We start from the raw sequence: 24,576 nt of genomic DNA on the forward strand, positions 1-24,576 counted from the left end.
CCTTTCAAATATTTGAAATATAAGCCAAGTATTCATCTGAAGTTGGAGTTTAACTATTGAAGTTGATGTCATGTTTACTAGTTATGAATATACTAGGAACCCGCCGAGCGGCGCGCGCGGAGGTGTCGGGCGGCCAGGAGGATGGCCAAGGTCCCGGAGCTGGAAGACACCTTCCTGCAGGCGCAGCCTGCACCCCAACTGTCCCCGGGGATCCAGGAAGACTGCTGTGTGCAGCTCCTGGGCAAGGGCTTGCTAGTCTATCCGGAAGAAAGAGTGTACCTGGCGGTCGAAGCGCAACCCGGGGGCGAGCAGGGCGGCGGGGAGAAAGGCGAAGACCTGGAGCTGCCGGGGGCAGTGAAATCAGGTGAGTGCTCTGCCGCATCCGGAGCTGGGAAGGGGACGAGAACGTATTCTAAGAAGGGCACCCAATAATAATAACGCATCCCCAACATAAGGCAGAGGTAGAATGTTCTGTCCAAATCTTTGTATTTCCTCAGTAAAATGTCAAGTAGAGACTGTCGACTCTAAGAGATTTTGCATAACTCCCCTTTCCTCCCCTCCACCACCACCCCAGTAGGCTACTGCTTTGAAGTTAAGGTACACTTAGAGGCTACTTAGTTGATTTTATATTCTGTTTTTCTTTATCATCCCTTCAACTGGCCAGAAATGCACTTAAACAATGGTAACTTTTCCTCTGAAGAAGAGGATGCCGACAACCACGACAGCAAAACCAAAGCAGCCGATCAATACCTGTCTCAGAAGAAAACCATCACGCAGATTGTGAAGGATAAAAAGAAGCAGACACAGCTCACGCTGCAGTGGTGAGACTCGCCCGCAGGGTACACTGAAGCACCTGTTGACGTTTGAACAGCTAGCGTCTTCAGGATCTTTGTTTTTCACAATCTACTTCTTCCTCAAACTTTTTGGGAAAGTTTAAAAAACCAATTAGAATTTAACCCAGATTTTTTTTTTTTCACTGAATTTTTAGTATAGAGACTTATACGAGTACTGATGAAGGATTTGCATTACAAATAAAAACCACATTACGTTGTTCCTTATTGACTAAAACCATATTTTCTTCAAATGTAAGCATTAATGAACGTTTTTTATGATTTATTGGCTTAAATGTAATCAGTTCAGTCCTTACACGTGTGTTATTTGATAGTTTTTGAGTTTATAAAATATGATTCTTAAAAACAACTTAAAACGAGGAAGCATCTTGACACTGCCTTTATTCATAAGAGGGCAAATTAAAAATAGTGTATACTCTATAAGATGAAATGTGTTTGAAGTAGAAGACATACAAAAATCGCTTAAGATATCACTACTAATTTAAATAGATGTTCAACTATTTTTATAGCATCTGTCATATATAATTTATTATAATAAAATATTACAAATTGGTTTTGTGGAAAATATTTTAAAACCAAGAATTTATCAGTAGGATTTCCACATAGAGTGAACATTTTGTAATATCTATCTAAAAGAAAGAGGGCTCTAAAGTAAAAACATTATATTAAACTTCCCTACATAGTAGGAAGAAATAGGAGCATACATTTCCTCACAAATTCCATGTAAAAAACAAACTAATAAAAAGGATTACATATTTACTGATTAGTTACATAACCTAATTTTATATGGAGTATGACCTAAGGAGCCTTAGAAAAATACAGTATAAAGAACTAGTAAATTTTATTTTTATTATTTAAAGATTAAATTACAATGTACATATAGTAGTTTTTTTGTGATTATATGCTTGAACCCTTTCAAATATTTGAAATATAAGCCAAGTATTCATCTGAAGTTGGAGTTTAACTATTGAAGTTGATGTCATGTTTACTAGTTATGAATATACTACAGCAGTTAAATAATTGAGTTAAATATCAGGGATATTTAGGATACAACTATTTGCAGCAGGATAACTGGGGCAAAAGTATTTTGGTTTCAGATATATTACTGAGCTGTTTTGAATGATAACTCTCATTTTTTCCATTTAAATTGAGTGTGTGGAAATATACATGTTTCTTTTATGAATAAATGTATACATAAATATGTATAAGTTAAGATCAAAGAAAAAGTTATACCCCAGATGAACATCATACTTATGTCTAGGACGATTCAATATTTTGAAGACAAGGACAATGCCTACTACAACAATCTCAAAATAGCAAGAAGAAATGTGAACATTGTGTACATGTAATTAAAATATAATTTTTAAATAGGTAAACATTTCTCATAAAAGTTTTCAAAGTTTTGAAATTATCACACATCATTTTTGTTTGAATTTTTCACATTCTGTTCTAAAAATGAATATTATACATTTTTAAAAAGTGAGTTACTCATATTTTGATAATTTTTTTAAGGTTATAGATTATTTCAGGGCTGTTAAAAACTAGAACTGAAAATCAGAGTGAAAAAGCTGGCTGATTAATTCCAGTTTTCTCTATCAACTAGTATGTCATCTGATTTTATGTACATATATTGATTTCATATTTTGAAACACTAGATCTTAGTTTTTGGTTTTTTTTTTTTGTTCTTCATTAAAAAAAATGGGTGACTGATATTTTACCTGTTCAGGGAATCCTTTCTTTAGCCTTTATCTTGTATACATTAGGATATTTTTAATCAAGTCTTTGAAGGGGTTCATCCAATTTTAATCTGCAGACTCTATATTGCATCATTTCTGCATTAAAATAAATATTATCTTACTATACATGAAATTGGTATAAGTAAATTTTAGTCAAAATCACCTACTGAACTGTTAGGAAAACTGGGAATGGAATCTAAAAGTTTAATTTGTACATTGCTGTTTAGAAAGTTGTAACACAAATATGTATTTATTACATTTATATAAGTTATGCTTAGTTGCAAATTAAATGGAATTACTCCAAATTTTCAAAGGTTATATAGTTATTTTTATAATATAAAGTTGAAGGTGTATATATTATGTTTGGAGATATCCATAGAGAATTACATTATCTTTTAAGTGTATAAGATGTTTTAGATAATTATAGTACTGATCACAGTAGTAAAAAGTATAGGAATAGAAATATATCAATGTCATTTGAGACTTAAGTAAAATGGTTGATTCTCCTGTGTTTTGCAAGTAAATGCATCATTGTCCTTCCCTAATTATTCAGGGCTCAGAACTAGGTTTTGAATGAAAGTGAGAGAATGTAAGCATTTGCCAGCCTGAAGCTTGGCAGCCCTTTAGTACTAAGAATGTTTTTTAAAATACCCATCATCTTCAATTTCACCATTCATATTTATATGTCACAGAGCAAATCATGATGAACCATGAGGTTTATATAGAAGACCTAATATTTGTGATGTGGACCAGGCATGGTTTTATGTTGGCCATGATATTTTAACTGTACTAGCAGATTTTTCACTGGGGTTTTTGTACTTCTAACATTAATCCTTATAATTTGATTTTAAAAAAATCCAGAATAAAAGGAAGTCTACTTATGTCTACTCATTACCTCATTTGTATAGAGTCCATATTCAGAATGGGTAATAAGTCAATGAGAAATTTGAAGGAAAAAGAAATAAAATATTTGACCTAATTTTTGTTCCTTTTTCTTAGGCTTGAAGAGAATTACATTGTATGTGAAGGAGTTTGCTTACCACGGTGCATTCTTTATGCACACTACTTAGATTTCTGTAGGAAAGAGAAATTAGAGCCAGCCTGTGCGGCCACCTTTGGGAAGGTAAACGACACATATTGGCTATAGTGACTTACAACTAAAGTCATGTCAGGCAGATAGCATGAAAACAAATTCATCTGTGCAAGTTCTCTTAGAGAATATTGAGACATTTGTTTTGCAGTCAGAAACTGTCTTAAGGACTCTGTTTGGGATTGCTATATGTTTATAACTTGATTTTGAATATTAGAACCCTAACTATTAGAAGATCTAATGTGAATTTAAGTCAAGCTTCGTTTAAGCAGTAGCATTTCCCTTCAAAGAGGGATGCATTAAAGTGTATAGTGGCCTGTGTTAAGAAGCAAAATTAAATGGAAGTGACAAGTCTCTTGCTAATGCAATTAGTGGTTAGTGGTTATCCTTATTTAGCTAGTCCAAATATATGAGTTTTTACATAGGTTTTAAAATGTATTAAAAGTTCTCCTAATTCTCCATTTCTATATTTACATCCCGAGCCCCAAGATTTTATGATGGGATGGGTTAGAATTCTCTCATTTAAAAATATTTCTTTCTACCCAACCAGTATGGTTAGGATGGGAATCTGTATAACTGACATTACTATGCTTATATATATATATATATGGAGAGAGAGAGAGAGAGAGAGAGAGAGAGACATCATTTTGAGAATTAATATCAATCTCTTAAGAAAGCCTTGTTCTTTAAGATTCGTGTCATACTGTGTTTGAGAACCTAGGATATCCCAGAAAAACTTTAGGAAGCTTGGGTCTCAAATATTGTCTTTTACAAATTGAAATCCAGATTCTAACCTGTAGAGGGACTCATTGTCCAGAAAATAATGAATACTATGGTTCAGTTTCTCATTTAAAAAAATAATAGTTTATTTTAACCTATCTATTACAGAGCGAGTGTGATATTATACATTGTAATGAGGTAATCTAGGTTCTAGCCTAGACTGGACTAATTTATTGTGAGACCTTCTGAAAAGCGCTTAATCTCTTTAAAATTCTGTTTACTCATTCTATTAAACGAGGAGTTTGGATAAGACAACTTCTAATATCTGTATTAACATTACCATTTTGTGAGTCCACCTTATGGGAATAATTCTTAACTGTTTGGCAGTCATGAAGCACCTTGAAAACCTGGTAAAACTATAGACCCAGACTCCAATAAATTAACACATACATAGTTTGCCATGGAGCTCTCTAAAGTTCATGTATGGATCTTCAAATATTGAGGTTAAAATGGTTTTCTGTAGAAGACTTTTAAACAATTTTTAATCAGATCCTAATTTTAGCAAATTTAGAGAAAGGAACATACAAAACAAAAATTTTATAACATTACAAGGGAGATACAGTAAGGCAGAGAAAGTTTTATATATCCTTTGGGGTTGGGGATAGATTTTAAATTCTGGGTACATCTCTGTATGGAATTATATGAAGAGACCCAAATCTTCTCACTCCATACATAAATAAAGTAATAATTGCTTTGGTAGTACCATCAAGCAAAAGCAGATATTAGTATCATCTGCCTTGAAAATCAAGACAAGGTCAGTAGAGCACTTCAATAAAAAAAGTACCTCCCTGCCTCTGCTGATGTATTGCTTATCAATGTGTGTAAGTTATTACTTTTTCCAGACTAAGTATTCACTCACAGTTCATTCAGAGGTCAACATTTACTTTCCCCAAGTAATTGGCTATGAGTGGCTTGCATTAGAACCGTATACTTTCTAAAACCTAAAGTAATCGTTTTTCTTTTTAGACAATTCGCCAGAAGTTTCCCCTCCTAACAACAAGGCGGCTTGGAACAAGAGGCCATTCAAAGTAAGATACTAATGAACATATGTCAGATTCGGCTCTCGTGCATGAAGATTGACATAAATGTAAAATAAGTATTGTCTTTGTCAGTACAAAGAGAACCAGGTATTCTCCTGATGAAACAGACGTTTATCAACTGTGAGAACTAAAAAAAAAAAAAAAAGTAGATTTTAGAATAATGTTTAAAAGGCAAATTTTACATATGAAAATCATAATATATTATTATTTCGGCTGAAATAATTTAAATGAGTCATTTTCATAATTTTTAAAATTTCATTTCTAATTTTATTTTATTTTATTTTTTTCCAAATATGAAATAAAATTTTATTATTATTTATTTATTTATTTATTATTATTATTATACTTTAAGTTCTAGGGTACACGTGCATAACGTGCAGGTTTGTTACATATGTATAATTGTGCCATGTTGGTGTGCTGCACCCATCAACTCGTCAGCACCCATCAACTCCTCATTTACATCAGGTATAACTCCCAATGCAATCCCTCCCCCCCAACCCCCATGATAGGCCCCGGTGTGTGATGTTCCCCTTCCCGAGTCCAAGTGATCTCGTTGTTCAGTTCCCACCTATGAGTGAGAACATGCGATGTTTGGTTTTCTGTTCTTGCGATAGTTTGCTGAGAATGATGGTTTCCAGCTGCATCCATGTCCCTACAAAGGAGAAGTACCATATGACCCAGCCATCCCATTACTGGGTATATACCCAAAGGATTATAAATCATGCTGCTATAAAGACACATTTTCATAATCTTGAAGTCATTACTGAAGGCACCAGTGTCACGAAGGAAGAATGTATGAGACTAACTATAGTGAACCAAGCAGATTCCACAAGGCTCCCAAACAGCAAGGCCCAAACCAGGGGTTAAAGAGCTTCGAGTTGGAAGGAAGTGCCTTAGCATGCTTTAGGTTCTTCCTCTAGTTTTCTTTCCCAGAAAATAATTTCTTGATATCTCCTTCTTTTCTCTTCAAGACAAATGACATGCACAAATGACCTGTTTGGTCATCTCTTAATGTAAATATAAACATAAAATAAGCTGTCACACATTATCTTTAAATTTTCCTCTGTGTTGTGGCAGTCTCTGGAGAACCCCCAGGTACAGTTTCTTATTCAACAGCTATTTTCTCTGTGTGCTGTGTTTTCAGTTTCTCCTTTCCTTCTGCCTATAAGCATGTCCAGATCTCCTTTATGCTGAGAAAGAAAAAAGTTCCAACCTTCATGATTGCTCTAGTATTTCCCCCTTTAAATTGTTGCTTCCCTTACCACTGATCACATCCCTCTGACCTAGTCCGTTTCTCTACCTGGGCAAAAATCCAATGGCTGGTTTTTACTGTTACCCATCTTCCTTGGCTCCTGCCTAGCATTTGAACCAACTGATAATGCCCTCTTAAAATAAATAAATACAGAAAACTACTTCTATAGCTTCTCTGTCATAATATTATCCAGGCCCTCTTCTGTCTTCTACTGCTCTTTTTCTAGCTTGTCCACTGCCTCCTTCTGCCCTGACATCACATCCAACACTGACAAATGAAAGTATAATGTGGCCACATATTCAATTCAAAAAATTCTGGAAGCCACATTTAAAAAGTAAAAAGGAAAAAGCAAAGTTAATTTTAATGTTTTATGTAATCCAATTTATTCAAAACATTATTATCTCACTATGGAATCAATATAAAAATCATTAATCGGATATTTTACATTCTTCCTTCCGTACTACGTTTTTGAAATCTAGTGTATATTTTACACTTACATCACATCTCACTTTAGACTAGCCACATTTCCTGTGCTTACACTCACATATGGCCAGTGGCTTTATTGCTTTATTGGATAGCTCAGCTTTAGACACTTGCCAAAAAATAGGTCCTACTTTTTGAATTCTTTTGAATATGCCTCTCCTCATTGCTACTTTCATAGCCTGGCCTTGGCTCTGTCTTTCTTGTCCATTCATGCAATTTTTCCAAACTGACCTTTTAAAGTTTAGATCCAATCATATCTCTTCTATGTTCAAAACCTCTGCTGGCTCATAATTTGTATTATTCATGACAAACTTTCCTCAACTTGACATTCAAGGTCCATCAGGATTTAGTCCAAGTTGATTTTACTATATCACCTATTTCTCACTTTCTAGCATGTAGCCTATGTACTCACCAAACAATCATCCCAGTAACCTTTGATTCACTCCAGCTGTCAGTCTTTTGTTTAAGTTTATGCTGTCTTCCCCTGGAGAATGTCTTTTCCCCTATATGTGTGTTGAAATTTTACCCATTTGAAAGAATGTCTCTTGAACTTCTTCCTTTAGATCTTTTCTTAGTCCATTGATTTATTGTAGGCTCCTTCTCTGCACCCTATGGCAGTTTGTTGGTACCTTAGTGTGAAATTAACTTATCTCCTCCTCTAAACAGATAATACATATTTTGAGGACAGAAACTTTGTCTCATTCACTTTTATATTCTTTCTGTTGGCCAATACATGACAGATTACCAATTAACACTTATTTAATTGATTGCAATTAATGTTAACATTATTGTGGCCTGGAAAGAGGAAATAAAATGCCAGATTCAAAAAGGCAAAATTGGGTCCCTTCCTTCTAACCAAGTCAACTTTATTTCAAAGTTTGATCAGTTTAACTGACTGGTGTCTACTGAATTTGATTCCTACTGAATTGTGTAGGTTGGGGAAAGATCAGATAGTGTTTAAAGTAAATAGATAGGTGGAAAGAGGCAAAGCAATGAAGAGAAACCCTCTTGACAGGATCTATAAGAGGGTGGGCTGGCAGGCTGCAGGGAAAGTCAATTAATCCCAGAAGGAGCCTTTAGGATTAGGGATGAATCATTAACCCTGTCCTCTGTGTTACAGTGGGGCTCTAGTACTTAGGTTGATGTAACAACATGGGGTGACTTCGGGCAATTTATTCGAATCCAAGAGCCATAGGTGTGCCCAACAGCAAGGCATTAACAATTTGAATTTTTTTTCTGCTGGGCTGATATGCCATTTGATTTTTGTGACATGACTTTTTTGATATCTTTATATCATAGAGAAAAAATGATTTTCCATATTTAAACTACAAATGGTAAAAAATATAGCAAAATGTAGTTTGTGTATCTTGTAAATAGTAATTTTTTTGATATAATTATTCTTAGCTAGGTATGTTTCTGCCTTTATTTCCAAGAAATATGCTTAGCTTTCATCTTGGAAGATAGAATATCAAAAGGCAGTATAGCCTAATGGTTAGGGACATAGACTTTAAAGTTGGACAACTTTAAACATGAAGCTGATGTTTCCATGTATAGCTGTGTGACACCAGCTTTCCAGCTGGTGATTTATTGTAGGATTATTCAGCTTTTCACCAGTAAAGTGGACATGCAATATCTTATAGGATTGTTGTGAGAGTTAAATGAGATAAAGTATAGGAATGAACATAGGAGTGAATATACTTTGAACCCCACTATCCTTAATAATAAAAAATTAATGACTCAATATAAAACAATCTGCAATACAATTAAAAGTTATTATTCATTGAGTACTACACACACACACAGATACATGCACTCATCTCTAATCCTTGCAATAATGATAGAAGGTAGGAATTCCTGTATTACAAATAAGGAAATTGCATTTCAAAAGTTACTGGCTTGCCCAAGGCCACACAGATAATACACAATAACAGTATTGGCATTTGAATCAAAGTTTACCTGATTCTAAAGTTTATGTTTTATCTACTAGTAAAAGTTGGGAAACCTACTACTTTTTTTCCAATATCAATCGTATCAACAAATAATTGTTTAATTGAATGATTTCTGACATATAAGTTTTATTAATTTTTTTTTTTTTTACAGATCTAACAGTTCTTAAACTTTATTAATACATTAGATTCTTCTTCAGAGAACAAACACTTAACCATGCCACAATCATAAGGCATTTAATTTAGAGGTGTTTGTGTTTTATCTAACAGCAAATTTGTAGCACAAACACAATTTTATTTTCTGCCTTTTAATGTTAGTTCTAAACATTTCTCTGTTACATATTATCTTTGGAAACATTTCTAATGGCTGTTTATTATTTCATAAACTTACATTTTATAAAAAACATTTTTATGTCTATGAAAATACAAACAATTGAATGAAAGACAGAAATATAAAGTAAGTATACCTTAGAAAATCAGGGAATCATAATTTCTCCAAATTTTACTAGTAATTTTGCAAAATGTATTTTATTGTTATTGTAGTGTTTAATACAGTACTTTTAGCATAGTATTACTAAACATTTATTGAATTATTTAAAAAATATAAATAAATGTGATATTTATTTTAACTTCCTTGGATTGCATACTAACATATATAAACATTGTGAAACTGTTCTGATGATGATTACTTAAAAAATGAGTTTTCAATTTGTGCCAAATTATTATAGGATAGCTAGAGTATGTCCAGTCATCTCACTGGGGACTATCAGACAGAATTTATTTTAGATTATGATTGACTCAAAAGGTTCTCCTGTACTCTGGGCATGAGATAGCACCTCCTTTTCAAAAATTGTTCTTAGATGTCTTTGAGGTTCATGAAGCAATGTCACTCTCCAAATTTTACTGGTCCCTATGTAAAACCCAAAGTTTGGAAAACACTAATCTATGTGACAAAGAGACAATTAGTAGGGCCTAAAAATCATGAATGAAGGTGGTGTCTATTTTCAAGTTCTATTTTCCTAAGTTTTGAAATAACTGGCTATTAATTACAGTAATGTCTTCACAACTCTCACATTTGTGCATGTGCTACTTCTTTCCCTCACTAAAAATGAAAGATGAAAAAGTTTGACTGTATAAAATGAGCCCAAAATTTATTCAATTGAGTGGAAGAGATAAAATATTTAAAACAGGTATACTAAAACCAAAAACATAGGCCAGATGTGGTGGCTCACTCCCGTAATCTCAGCACTTTGGGAGCCGAGGCAGGAGGATCATGAAGTCAAGAGATTGATACCAGCCTGGCCAACATGGTGAAACCCTGTCTCTACTAAAAATATAAAAATTAGCTGGGTGTGGTGGTGCGCACCTGTAGTCCCAGCTACTCAGGAAGCTGAGGCAGGAGAATCACTTAAACCTGAGAGGCGGAGGTTGCAGTGAGCTGAGGTCGCACCACTGCACTCCAGCCTGGAGACAGAGAAAGACTCCATCTCAAAACAAAACAAAACAAAAATAAAAAAATAATAAAACAAAAAAATCTAAACACACAGGATCACTATGTAGGCCCAGATTTCATCCACTGTCAAAATTAGGAACAATTAAAAATGGAAGAATTTGTTTTCAGTGGCAAGTTCAATGTTCCACATGGGAGGCCGCTGCTCTGATGGTTATGGAAAAAAAAATCTCTGAAGATGAACATGAGGGCTCAGGAAGCCTCACTCTAGGGCACCTAACAAGAGTGCTTTAGGGACAAAGCCAGTCAATTTGCAGGCATATTAGCAGCTCAGCTCTCTATCCAGTTCCTTCACACTTACCATCCCCTGCCAGCCAAGAAAACCAGCAACCCCAACAGTGGACACTCTACATTCCCAATACCAAGATAAAAACTGACTTTACTTTCATGTTTCTTCTTTTCTTCCTTTTAATTTTGCTACCAATCCCAAAAATACATACCTGGTTTTATTATCTGTAATATTTTTAAATTCAGGTTTTAAATAAATAAAAATGAAACAAAGTTCTGTAAGTATAATAAGGAAGAATAATTCATGCATCTTTTTTGGTTATGAATGCATTGAGAATAATCAGTCTATTCCTACTGACATTAATGTACAAAGTGTGATACTAAAGAGTTTTTGAGATGCAAAGAATTGTAAAATAGGGTGCCTGCTGGCAAAGAACTTTCACTATTCATCTTAATTGTTTAATAAGCATTTTACTGAGGGTCCCATTACTAACTAGGCCCTCGGATATGATAAGGAAAAACCTTGTATCCTACCCTTGCTCAGAATGGCTTGGCTAAGTAAGGGACAACATAATGGAGCCCACAAATAGATTTTACGCACATGGTAGACTGTTTGATTTTAAGTTACATTTTAATTTTTTGTAGACTTTGATCAGCCAAATCTTGGTTTTCAGACATGATAGACAAAAGCTATTATCTTATTTATTAGTAGTGATTTAGTGGGTTAATAAAACTGATATGGCAGCTGCTCTTATCGTAGCAAGTTATTGCAAGTCCCTGAACAGCTTAATCCCATCATTTCCTTATCAGTTATCATTTGTGTAGTGTAAACTAACATCAGGGCTACTAGCTCAGTGGGAACATATGTTTCAGGAATTCTATATAAAGACTGAAATGGAAAAGAAGAAATATAGATGCAGGTACAAATTACTCAGCAAATGAAGAAAAGTATTAGGCATGAGGTAAATATTTTAGTAGTAAAAAAGAACAGCAATAATTTCATTTGTCATATTAAAAGTCTGTTATATTTTAATAACATGTTCATATTTAAATGTGGCTACAAGGATTAATTATTCTTCTTTATTCATAAATTTTAAATCAGATCTGTCATTTGACATAAGATTGAGGAAAGTTGCTAATAAATGAACACACTTTTCTTAGATAATCATAGAAGCTGCTTTTGTGATACATTTTCTTGGAAAAATTAGCTAATCATCTCCAGGATTTTTTGAGCATTTATCATATATTTTCTTTAATAGAAATGGGTAATAATCATATAGGGAGAAGGAACTGTGAAATGTTTGGGAATCTTTATTCAGAGTAACCTACAGGATAAGCATTAGGTAGTGTTACATAAATTTAAACAACTATTTCTTCCACAGTGAGACAAACCTCACTTTTTATTTAACATACACCAGCATATCTTCTTGTTATATTACAGTATGCATGGTAAATACTCCCTAGCAAGATTTATTTTAGGGTCGTCTATTAACCACAAAATAATGCTATAAAATATTGCAAGTGAGATGAAAAATTTATGTACACTTTGCATGAACTGTCTCTCCCCAGTTTTATGAGGTTTATCTTTAGTGACTAGGAAGACAGAAAGCTGCTCATTTATTATCTCTTCTCTGTTCTCAGAGACACTAAATCACTCGGATGACAAAATGTTCCTAGTTAGACTAAAAGGAAGAATAAAGGGAAAAGGCTATTTTGTTGGCTTCAGAAGAAACAGGGTATGAAATGTGCTAAAGCATTACAGTGGTCATTGCAAAATACTGAGGTTTGTATTGCTAGCAACAGTCTTTCCACCAAAGTACACCAATTTCATGCCCTTTATATATATTGTTTAGGTATGCAACTTTTGTTCAATCTCAGTGTGTTACTGATGACCTGGAAATGCAGTGTCAGAAGGTGGTTATTGAAAACACTCAGCTTTAAGAAAATTTGTTTTATTGGTTTCTAAATTCCTAGAGGAACAGATTGATTTAACCAGTAAATGTGTGAGGATTTTTCTTCATAGTAATTTTTAATGAAGAATACAGTGAAGGGAAAGATAAAATTCTCATCCTCTAAATCTTAGAGTTTAGTATGGGAGGTAAGCCATGTATCATTAGAGATATGCCAGTGATACAAGGACAAAGTTGTATAGGGTAAATGACCAAGAAAGGAGTTCAGGGAGTTCAGGAGTTTCCCCTGAGATATCAAGCAAAGCTTCATGTGTTATAAATATGCCTTAAAGTATGATTAAGAAACAAGGACCTGATGGAAGAAGGGCTGTCCCAACAGAGAGTTAAAAAAAACCAAAGGCAACACCATGGCTATGGCAAGCTATTTATGAAAAGCCAGTCATCCTGATAGTAATGGTCAAGTTTATAATAGTACTTGTGATAGGGTTAAAGGAGTTAGTAGACTTCCTTACATCATGTTAGATAAGAGATTCTTTAATTTCTACCAAATTTTAAATTGTGGTGATATGTTTAAGTATACGATATTATATGAATTCTCTTAATGGGCAAAATTTTAGGATTTTGTGACACATTGTTATTTTTAATTTTTCAAGTTATTCATTCATTTATCTAACAAATGTTTATTAATTTCCTATTACAGGGAGCTTACATTCTGGGAGTTTATATATGGAATGTCAAATATGAAACATCCAGATCAGTGGTGTGGGTCTTAATAATTCATGTTAGTTATCTATGCTTACATTACTCCTGCCAAACAAGAATAAAGAGTGTGTGTGCGTGAAGGCAGACATATTTGAACTACATTTCACTAGAACTTTCTAACTGTAAATAAAATTGCAATACAAAAGAGAGATATCTTTTGCATCTTGAGTGTGGAGGCAATATGGTTTGTGGAATCATGGGTTTAAATTTTGCCTTCAAACCTGTAACATTTTTAAACAAATCACATAATTTTTGAACGTCTGTTTTGGATTGGGGATATTGCTCTACTTGCAGGCTGCTGTGAAAATTTGATCATGTATACATACAATTCTTTGCATGTAATAGATGTTCAAAAATGGTAACTATTTCTATCATGACTCATTATCACCTGCTTCAATGGTAGCAAATATTAATTTGGTATTACAATTCTCTCTTTGCATTATTTGTTCCCTCACAAGACTGTCAACTCCTCCAGAGACTCTCAGAGTCTCCACCGACTCTCCTCCACCTCTCTTTGAATCCTCAGCACATAGCACACAGTAAGCACTGAATACATGTAGGAAAAAAAAGAGTGTACTCTTTCACTGGTTCTCTATCTCCTGTCATGTATATAAGATTGTATTGATAGAATATGCTCAGCTACATCAACATATCTAAAATCTAGGGTATTGCTAATAGGAAAAGGACATGCCATTTCTCTCTTGTAGAGCCGCATGTAGCTGACCAAGTCATTTTCTTCAGGTGTCAGCTTGTGTGAGGGTTTATGGTGTTATTTACATTTGACTTATACATAAAATACATATATTAATTAAAAAGCACCTTTTTAAGGTATATATAAAATAGTTACTTTTGGAATATAAATATTTTGGATATAGGTAGAGGAAGTAAATATTTCTATCTGTAAAGATATTCTGTCCTAATGACTGGGGACAGAAATAAGGGGGCCAAATCATATAGTCATTTATAACAATAAGAAACAAGTTGCATAATAAAACATTCTAAAAAGTCATAAGAAAAAAATTACACATCTGTATTAGTTAGAATTTATTTAGTCTTAAAATGTAGCAATTTTTTTAAAATGTGAATATCAGGTGGTTTTAAAAACTGCAAGTAAAATGTGCCTCAGTGCTGGTCAGTGTAGTCACTTTTCCATGACAGCAGGCATCAGGAGGCCATAGACTTGGGAAGAATTTGGAAACATGAATATTCCTGATCAGATTTTCAATGTCTGTTTTGTTCATCATTGTCCTAACAACTAGCACAGTGGTCAGGGAACAGTATCTACTCTAATATTTATTGAACTCATGGTCATCCCTTTGACTTGTCTTGTGATTTTTGTATACCACCTGTGAAGACAGTGTAGTTTCTTCTCAATCTGCATGGCAAACCATTTTACCACAATGAAAACAGGATCAGAGTTGAGAAGCAAGAAAATTGAAGTTATAATAAAAGAAGCTTATGCATTTTTAAGCCAATGTTTAACATGTATTGCTTTAGCAAGTGGCTAAAATGTAATTTAAGCTATAAAGCGTATGAACAAACAGTAAGCTTTGCAAAAAGAACATGAAATTACAACATCTTTCCATTCTAATGGATCTCTGTTTTCAAACATTACTTGATTTATTTCTTCTAATATATAAACATTTCTTTTGGTATCTTAGTTCTAAAATCTAAAAAATGAAATATTAGTAATTATTTCAGATTCTGGCTTATTAACTAATTCTAACTAATTCTACTAATATATGTGACTATCATCTAAATCTGCTGCTTTTTTTCACAGTTTTAAATATTTCCCTTATCGACATCTATTAATATGGCTCCTTCGGTAAAGTCTTTATGACTTAAGTAAGCTTCTTTCTTTTCATTTTTAATTAGAGACATAACTCAGTTCAGTATTTTGAAGTTTCTATTAAGTTTTCTATTTCCTTCATTTCTCCCTTTGTTCTATTATACCTTAGAGGTTCTTTTTTTCCATCTAATAGGATTTCTTTTTCTGTACCGTAAAAACGAGCAGTTACAAGGCTCCTTTTTTCAGGTTAGCAGACTATAATTATACGTCTACCAAAATTGAGGACTTGAAAACATCTTCCCAGTCTTCCAGAATCATAAAATATCCTCATTTGCCTTGACCACCATATATTATTATTTCCCAAATATAACAACTCTTTCTGAAAACATTTGTTATAATATTTGTTGCTGCTGTTGTTGTTTTGATGTTTAAAAATCCTTTTTCCTTCATCTCCAATGACCTTGAATCAATAGAGGCAAGTTTGCTGCCGCAGTCCTGCCCTTAGAACCTGAGAAGAGAGAAGCCATCTCTGGGCCTCCTACTTTGGAGGGCTCATTCTGGCTGTCCTCCAGCTGCTGTCCTCACATGAAGCAGGAGTCCAAAGCCTGAGGGAATGTGTCCATCCAAAAACCACATCCCACTTTTGGGTCCCTGGGACCCTGGAATTCCCTGTCCAAACTGCCCCAGGCCCACTTCTTGGGCCTGTATTGGGCATGTCCCAAGTCCATCCTCAGAAGGCCACACTGCTCCACTAGTGTTCATAACCCTAGACTGAGGTGTGGCCAAAGGTTAGCTGTTAGTGGGTGATGCAGATGCAGCTGTATCTTGGATGTGCAGTCCAGTTCCCTCACAGTGAACAAAGGAGCCAGAGCTGAAAAATGGGGTGAAGGTGTGGGTCTTCCCCTACCACCATGTTCCCATATGGAACTCCAGGAGTCTAAGAATGCTAAATTCATATTTACCTACCAGATCATTATGGAGGTAAATTGTCGATGTAAGAGGACAGGAATATTTTTGTTAGGAGTTCGTTAGCTCGATTTATAGTTTTCAAATAGCTATTCATATGGTATGTAGGCTTCCATTTGTACTCCTGTCCTGGATCCTGAAAATGTTTAGGAGTGGAACTTCTTGGCCAGTAGTTCTTTACTGCTGAGGCCAGAGATGGGGACCTTGATGGATGAACTGAGGATTCATCCATTCAACCAGATGGATGAACTGTGGATTCAGATGGTGGATCCTCAGTTTAAAGGATCCACTTTAAACTCAGATGGTGATGCTCAGAAACAATGTTTTAAAATATAATTAGGCTGAAGTCCACTGGAAAGCCCCTCATTCTCTTTTTTTCATTCCTCTCCTGATCTTAGATGAATGCAAATTGAAGGAGTTGGTAAACAGTAGGTAGTTATGGGGGACGGATGGCAGAGAGTGGGGACTGACCACAGAAAGCAGATGCTACAGGATTCTGGCTATCCTCACTAAATGTCCACTATTCCACTAGCATGTGTATAATATTTGTAGTGTTTATATATGGATGCGTAGTATGTCAAGAGTTTGTGGCTTAGGAGAATGAGCTATAATTTGAGAATCAGTGAGCTGCTATACTTGTATTGTGACTCATGATCCATTGGCATACTTATAACAAATTATCTATGGTACTGTTACTTTCCACATGTCATTTTCATTGATTTACAACATAGCCTTCTCCCCATTGTTGCACGAAAGTTTGAAGTGAAAATAGTGAATTGGACTTTTGAGTCCTCATGAGGAAAATAATGTGTAAAGGGTCACATGCTTCATACATATTCCCATGCATGAGATTGGTCTTCCCCACACATAATGTCATACTCTTTTTTCCATTCAATAGATATGGTAAAGAAAACCATAGCATTTTCTTGTCCAGTTGACTAAATTCATGCTGAATCACTCGATTTGTAAATACATACAGTACATATACTTAGAGCCAATGCTTACATTTATACATTCTTGGGATTTGGAACCTAATGTTTTGGGGGATGTAAAAGGATTGTCACTAGGTGATTCTCCTATCCTTTTCAAACCTAGAGTCAGAAATAACAACAATAAGTAGGAGTAGTGGCTATCAAAGAGGGATATAGCACATTAAGATGCTACCTACCTGAAAAATGTCAGAAAAGAAAGGTCATCAGGGTTTGCAGTTCTTATTCATGGTTACTTCAGTTACACCTTAGTCTCTTTTTCCTCTTCAAAAATCTCCTTCATTAACACAGAGCTGGGTCCTGTCTTTGCTCTAGGTATCATTACTATGGGATTGGCATCAAAGAGAGCAGTGCATATTACCACTCCGTTTATTCTGGAAAAGGCTTGACAAGGTAGAGTTACACCATCTTCAAGACAAATTCTCTGTGTTTCTTTAAATATGCATGATACCTATTGAATAAAATGACTTCTTAATTTTCCTTATCAAAATGTTTCCATTTAAGCATCGGACCTTAATGTCCATTTTGTGAGGATGATTATATAATCTAGATTCCTGGGCAAATTGTATAACTTGTCATAATTAGTGAGAAATTAATTGTGTACTAGGTGTTCCAGAGAGATGAAGAGGAGAAATCAAGTAAGCAGAACTGCTTTTAAATTAGTATTTACTAATAAAGCAAAGTCTATTTTCAGATTGGATTCAATAAAATAAAGGCAGTAAATGTAAATATAATTTTTTTTCTGAGACAACCTGTTTTAAAGATCTATGGGCTTGACTAGCACCTTACCAAGATAGAAAGTTTATTGTAAGAATCTCTAATCACATATACTTTGACCATGATCTTACCTTACGAAGGTGAAACTACTGACCTGTTTGGGTTTCTGTGAAAGGTAAAACATGAATGAAAATAAGCAGCACAGTGCTCTAAGCCACTGTTAACTATCATGGGGATATTAGTGAGGTTACATCTAATGAAGCCAATGATATCACACATCATTCGTTTTTTAAACTGAAACTCAGAATAACTAGATCTGTATCCGAGATTGCCTTGTGGTATAATTTACCAGTAACTGCTCTTAGCTCTTAAAAGAAGAAATTATTTTTGAAAGTAAAGTATCTTTTGGATAAAAAGCGTTTAGTCACTGAGTCATACTAAGATAAATTTAGATATTACAAGGAACATAAGGCTGCTTACTAGCCACCACCCCACTATAAAATGTAAATATAGCCTGGAACACACACACATGTTTAATAGCAAGTGTCCTTTACTTGTCTCAAATCTCACCTGACTTTTAAAAATATTATTCATTTTACTTTTTTTCTAAATAACTTATTTTGTTGTAGTAAGTTGAGAAAGATGCTTGAGTTCTTTTAAAAAAGCAAATTTCTCCAGCTTATTTCCCTAATCATGGTATGAAATTACTGCTTCTTTGGGTTGTCTACATATCACTGAATGCTATAGCTGTAATTTTGTTTGAACTGAACTAATGGAAAATGTTCTAATTTTTTAAGGTTTTCTGGAAGCAAGCTAAAGAATGAGGTAAGATTTCTTTTCATCTCGATTTTACATCTGCTATAAGATGTCTCACAAGCTGAACAATACATGTTAATTATTCCCTTTGGCAAATGTAGAAATAAATGTTATTTATTAGGAATCCCTTGACAAAGGACTTCAGATACAGCTCAGTTAGATTTGTGACAACAAATGAATCTTTGCCTGGATCTACCAAACAACTTTCAGTTAACCTAGGAGAGATACATTTTTAATTATCTTTACCTAATATCAGATACTTACAAGACTGTAAAAAAAAAGACTATCATTTATCCAGAAAGTTTTCACTTAAATATAAACAAAAAGCTTAAGCTGAGGATATGGAAAGAATTGGTCTTTGGACTGTACCCATTTAGACAAAACATCTATTAGTTATCAAGGAGCACAAATGCTATGCTACACTATGGTTTGTTTTACTACCTTGTGTACACACACATACACACACACACGCACACACACGTACACACGTGTATACAATCTTTCTCCCTAGGCTTCCTCTCCACCCCCTCCTTTAAGAATAGACTTTATCTAAATGAGTTAGACTACCATCAGGGACTGCATGGCTAATTAGACACATGATAAGGCCTTCATTATCCTCAAGTTAACTAATCATTAAGAAGAGATGCTGCCAAGCTAAGGGCACATGACCATGTGTTGTGTAGTAAATCTGGACCTGAGGTAAAGTGTAACTCCATTAGTTTGGTGAAATGATGCAAGCATATTTTAAGAAATAATATGAGGCCCCCAACCCACTAAATGGCCAATTTCTTTCCACCAGTGCTTTTAATACAGTTAATGGCTAATTACATAATAAAAATCCTCCAGATTGCTCTTTTTATCAATGAAATAATAGCTCTTTATTAGATAAACAATTGTGAAACTGCAAAAATATTGACTTAGAGATACACTTTGGTTGAGTAAAGTTTATGTCAATAGGGAATTTAAATAATTTCTCTCAGGTGTTCTTTCTACTAGTTTGATGAGGTTGGTGGTATTAGCAAGCCCTCATCTGATAAATGGCAAGCCTTGTTTCATGGAACAAAAGAAAAATATTTCTCAGGTCTACTTTTTCCTTCTTAGAAGAGGATGCTACAAATGCTGTTGTAGATTTTATTACTAAAATTAAAATAAAATATTCTGATTAAACTCTATAGCCTAACCATTTTCTGTGGATACTTGAAGGCAATAATAGTGTACCATGTACTTTGATGATTATAGAAATTAACACAACTGAGAGCTTTCTAAAGGCTCAGAACTACTCTAAATATGTTTAAAGTGATAATAAAATATTTTCATAACACAATTGAAATTTTTTAAAAATTATTTTCTTTGGGAGGCCGAGGTGGGTGGATCACTTGAGCCCAGGAGTTCAAGACCAGCCGGGCCAACATAGTAAAATGCTGTCTCTACTAAAAATACAAAAAATTAGTTGGGCATGGTGGTACATGCCTGTAATCCCAGCTACTCAGGAGGCTAAGGCAGCAGAATCGCTTGAGCCCAAGAGGTGGGGAGGTTGCAGTGAGCCATGATTGTGCCACTGTACTCTAGCCTAGGCAACAGTGTGAGACCCTGTCTCAAAAAAAAAATTGTATTTAGGGTGACCAACCATCATTGGTGTGCTCAGACACAAGATTTTCAGTGCAAATCTTCATATACATCAGTTCATTTGAACATTCATAACTGTGAGGTATGGTGTCAGCATATTTACAGCTAAGAAAAATGAGGCTGAGAGATGTATTTGCTTTTCTAAGAGGTCAGAGAAAGATCCTATTTTTTTTAAACCCATGGTGAAGATATTAATTAACAGACATATGATATTACAGGTACTAGGGGACAAAATGGTGAATGAAGAGATTTGGTCCTGCCCTTCCAGAGCTTTACAGTATAGCAGGAAAGTATATCTTGAACAAGTAATTATAAGAAATTCTAAAGGGTGTCATGGGAGTAACTAGGTTTAGGGAGTTAAGGACATTCTTCACAGGAAGTGATATTAAGGAAATAACTGAGAATATAGTGGTAGTTTGGAGGAGGAGTGGAGTAGGGGAAGAGGGAAGAAGAGTGGTTAAGACAGATGGAATAGCATAGGCCAGGGGTTCTCAGCCTCCATACTATGGAAATTGTGGTTCAGATAATAATGTTTATGGAATATATCAAGTATATTGTAGGATGCTTAGTAGTATCACAGCATCCCTGGCCTCTACCCATTACATTCCAGTAGCAGGCCCCCACCCCCTTGTCGTGACAACCAAAATGTCTCTGACATTGCCAAATGTCAACCACTGGCATATGTGAAGGCAAGCAGAGGTGCATCATATTGTAGAAAAAATAAAAAAATTATGCATACCATAGTGTAGAATGAGGTAGAGAGTAAAATAATAGGTAGAGGCTGGATTGTGTGTAGTCTCATTAGGTTAAGAATTCTGTAATGGGAAGCCACTAAAGGAGAGTTACGCCATCAGACTTGTGTTTTACAAAACTCATTCTGACCATGACATGCAGAATACATTAGAAGAGTGTAAGGCAGGAATCCAGTAGATCCATTGGAGGCTATCTGGATAGTCTGTGTAAGAGAAGATCTGGACTAGAATAGTAACCGTAGGGATGGAGAGAAGTAACTGATTTTAGTTGGGAAATATTGAAGGAGAAGCAGGTAGAAAGAGTAAAAAGATAATGGGTTTAATTTGGGACTTGTCATATTTGATGTGTTTGTGAAACATTTAACACAAATTTTAAGTGGGCAGTTGGATATATGTGATTGGAAAAGAGGACTTCAAGATTTAGTTTGATGGTGAATGAAGCCATGGTAATGGATAAAAACACTTAGGGAAAAAAATGAATGAGAAGACAAGAGGTTACCAAAAAACAGTTGTGAGAAATGAGAGGAAGAACGTCAGCGAGATAATAGAGGAGAGTCTAGAGTGGTAAGAAAAGAAGGAGGAGAATACAGTGTCGCAGGAGTCAGGAGAAAAAAATGCTCCCTACGGAAAGGAATGCTCAGATGGTGCTGAAAAGTCATCAACATAAGGAGTGGAAAGGATCCATGGAATTAGTTAAGTGGAGACAACTAATGATTTCAGGGAGAGCCTTTTCAGTGGTGAGCTGGGGTTTGGTTTGTGAAATGAGTGGGAAGTAGCATTGAATGTAGAACATTTAGTCAAGTTCAGGGTGATAACTGGAAAAGGACTTGGGATTTGAGATTTTTCTGGTTTTGTTTTTGAGACAGGGGCTCTCACTCTGTCACCCAGGCTCGTGTGCAGTGGCACAATCTTGACTCACTGCAGCCTTAACCTCCTGGGCTCAAGTGATCCTCCCACCTCAGCTTCCCAAGTAGCTGGGACTACAGGCACACACCACCACACCCAGCTAATTTTTTGGAATTTAGTTTTGAAGGATGATTAGACTAATGTCTAATGCTAATAAAACAGATACAGGAAAGAGTGAAGACTGAAAATATTAAAGAAAGGAAAGTTGAGAGCACAAGGTCACTGAGGAGGTCAGATTAGAGGAATTGGCACTAGAGAGGAGGAGCAGTGCTTCCATGAAAACTAGAAAGAGAAAGGGTAAGTTCGGATGCAAGCAGATTTGTAGATTTTTTTGGCAGAAAGTTGTGGTAGCTTCTGTTTGGTAGTTTTGCATTTCTCTCAGGAATGGTAGTGTAGGTCATGTGCTGTGGCAAAAGTCAGGGAAAGAAAGTAGGAGTTTGAGGAACTTAAAAGAAAGTCCTAGCTATTCTCAAGCAGGTTTCCTAGAGAGAATGTAGCCCTAATGCCCTAAGACACCCACTGAATATAAGGAATAAACTCTTTCATGCATGAGTGTTTAGAATGGTATTGATTAAGCACTATCCTTGAGAGAATTGACAAAATGGTTGTTCAAATCATTTTCTGTAGGACTTAATTTTCTCACTGATTTATTGAGATAGGTAGCAACAGTCTTTGTAGAAGACAAGAAAGGTAGAAGATTGTAAAATTCTGGTATGAGCCAGAAGAAATGCAAAATATTCAGGAGCAGTCATAATAAGAGAGGCACACCGCCTTTTTGGAAAAAAAAGTACAGGTGTAAAAGAAAACTACAAATGAAATGACATACCATGTGCCTGGATAGGAATGCTAGATTATAAATACTCCAATTCTTCCTAAATTAATTTAGACATTTTATATTCTAATGAAAATTTGAGTGGGTGATTAATTTTTGGAGATGAATATGGTTATGAGCTTAATCTAGAAGAATATACAGGAAGTAATGGTTAAGAGAAATGTAAACAAGAAGAGGGAAAAGGGAATTTGTCTGCCACATATCAAAATATTATGACATTATGAGACTGAGTCAACTGTAGATGGAACAAATCTGCAGCAGAGATAGGGTACCTGACAAAAGACCCTAGTATTTATAAGGTTTTAGCATATGACCAAGGAGAAATTACAACAAATGAAGAAAGAAAATATTTCTCTGTGTCCTTTTTGGAGAAAGGTGGAGTACTATATAAATAAAATTATTCAGGGGATAATGTTAGAAAAATTGACTATTTTGCAAAAAAATTTCTATACCTCACAACTTAACAACTTATGTGAATTTCATATAAACAATTAAATATAAAAATAATACTTAGGAGGAAATATATATATACTGTCTCTTATACACATCTAGATGTGTATAAGAGACAGAGTTTGAGGAACTTAAAAGAAAGTCCTAGCTATTCTCAAGCAGGTTTCCTAGAGAGAATGTAGCCCTAATGCCCTAAGACACCCACTGAATATAAGGAATAAACTCTTTCATGCATGAGTGTTTAGAATGGTATTGATTAAGCACTATCCTTGAGAGAATTGACAAAATGGTTGTTCAAATCATTTTCTGTAGGACTTAATTTTCTCACAGATTTATTGAGATAGGTAGCAACAGTCTTTGTGGAAGACAAGAAAGGTAGAAGATTGTAAAATTCTGGTATGAGCCAGAAGAAATGCAAAATATTCAGGAGCAGTTATAATAAGAGAGGCACACCGCCTTTTTGGGAAAAAAAGTACAGGTGTAAAAGAAAACTACAAATGAAATGACATACCATGTGCCTGGATAGGAACGCTAGATTATAAATACTCCAATTCTTCCTAAATTAATTTAGACATTTTATATTCTAATGAAAATTTGGGGGATTAATTTTTGGAGATGAATATGGTTACAAGCTTAATCTAGAAGAATATACAGGAAGTAATAGTTAAGAGAAATGTAAACAAGAAGAGTGAAAAGGAGATTTGTCCGCCACATATCAAAATATTATGACATTATGATACTGAGTCAACTGTAGATGGAACAAATCTGCAGCAGAGATATGGTACCTGACAAAAGACCCTAGTATTTATAAGGTTTTAGCATATGACCAAGGAGAAATTACAACAAATGAAGAAAGAAAATATTTTTCCAGCCGGGAGCGGTGGCTCAAGCCTGTAATCCCAGCACTTTGGGAGGCTGAGACGGGTGGATAACGAGGTCAGGAGATCGAGACCATCCTGGCTAATACGGTGAAACCTCGTCTCTACTAAAAAATGCAAAAAACTAGCCGGGCGACGAGGCGGGCGCCTGTAGTCCCAGCTACTCGGGAGGCTGAGGCAGGAGAATGGAGTAAACCCGAGAGGCGGAGCTTGCAGTGAGCTGAGATCTGGCCATTGCACTCCAGCCTGGGTGGCAGAGTGAGACTC

At 35.0% G+C, this 24,576-nt stretch overlaps 1 protein-coding gene across 1 annotated transcript in view; it reads left to right on the forward strand.

Moving 5' to 3' along the window:
* The first annotated feature begins 102 nt into the window (after positions 1–102).
* Positions 103–24,576, forward strand: part of RFX6 (regulatory factor X, 6) — a 58,698-nt gene continuing 34,224 nt past the window's right edge. Inside the window, exons 1-6 of the mRNA XM_012002344.1 lie at positions 103–364; positions 665–821; positions 3,587–3,710; positions 5,424–5,485; positions 17,648–17,725; positions 18,847–18,874. Coding sequence (XP_011857734.1) covers positions 142–364; positions 665–821; positions 3,587–3,710; positions 5,424–5,485; positions 17,648–17,725; positions 18,847–18,874 — 672 coding nt within the window. The 5' untranslated portion in view covers positions 103–141. The remainder of the gene's footprint in view (positions 365–664; positions 822–3,586; positions 3,711–5,423; positions 5,486–17,647; positions 17,726–18,846; positions 18,875–24,576) is intronic.

Source organism: Mandrillus leucophaeus, unplaced genomic scaffold (assembly GCF_000951045.1).
Source record: "Mandrillus leucophaeus isolate KB7577 unplaced genomic scaffold, Mleu.le_1.0 Scaffold683, whole genome shotgun sequence".
NCBI lineage: Eukaryota > Metazoa > Chordata > Mammalia > Primates > Cercopithecidae > Mandrillus > Mandrillus leucophaeus.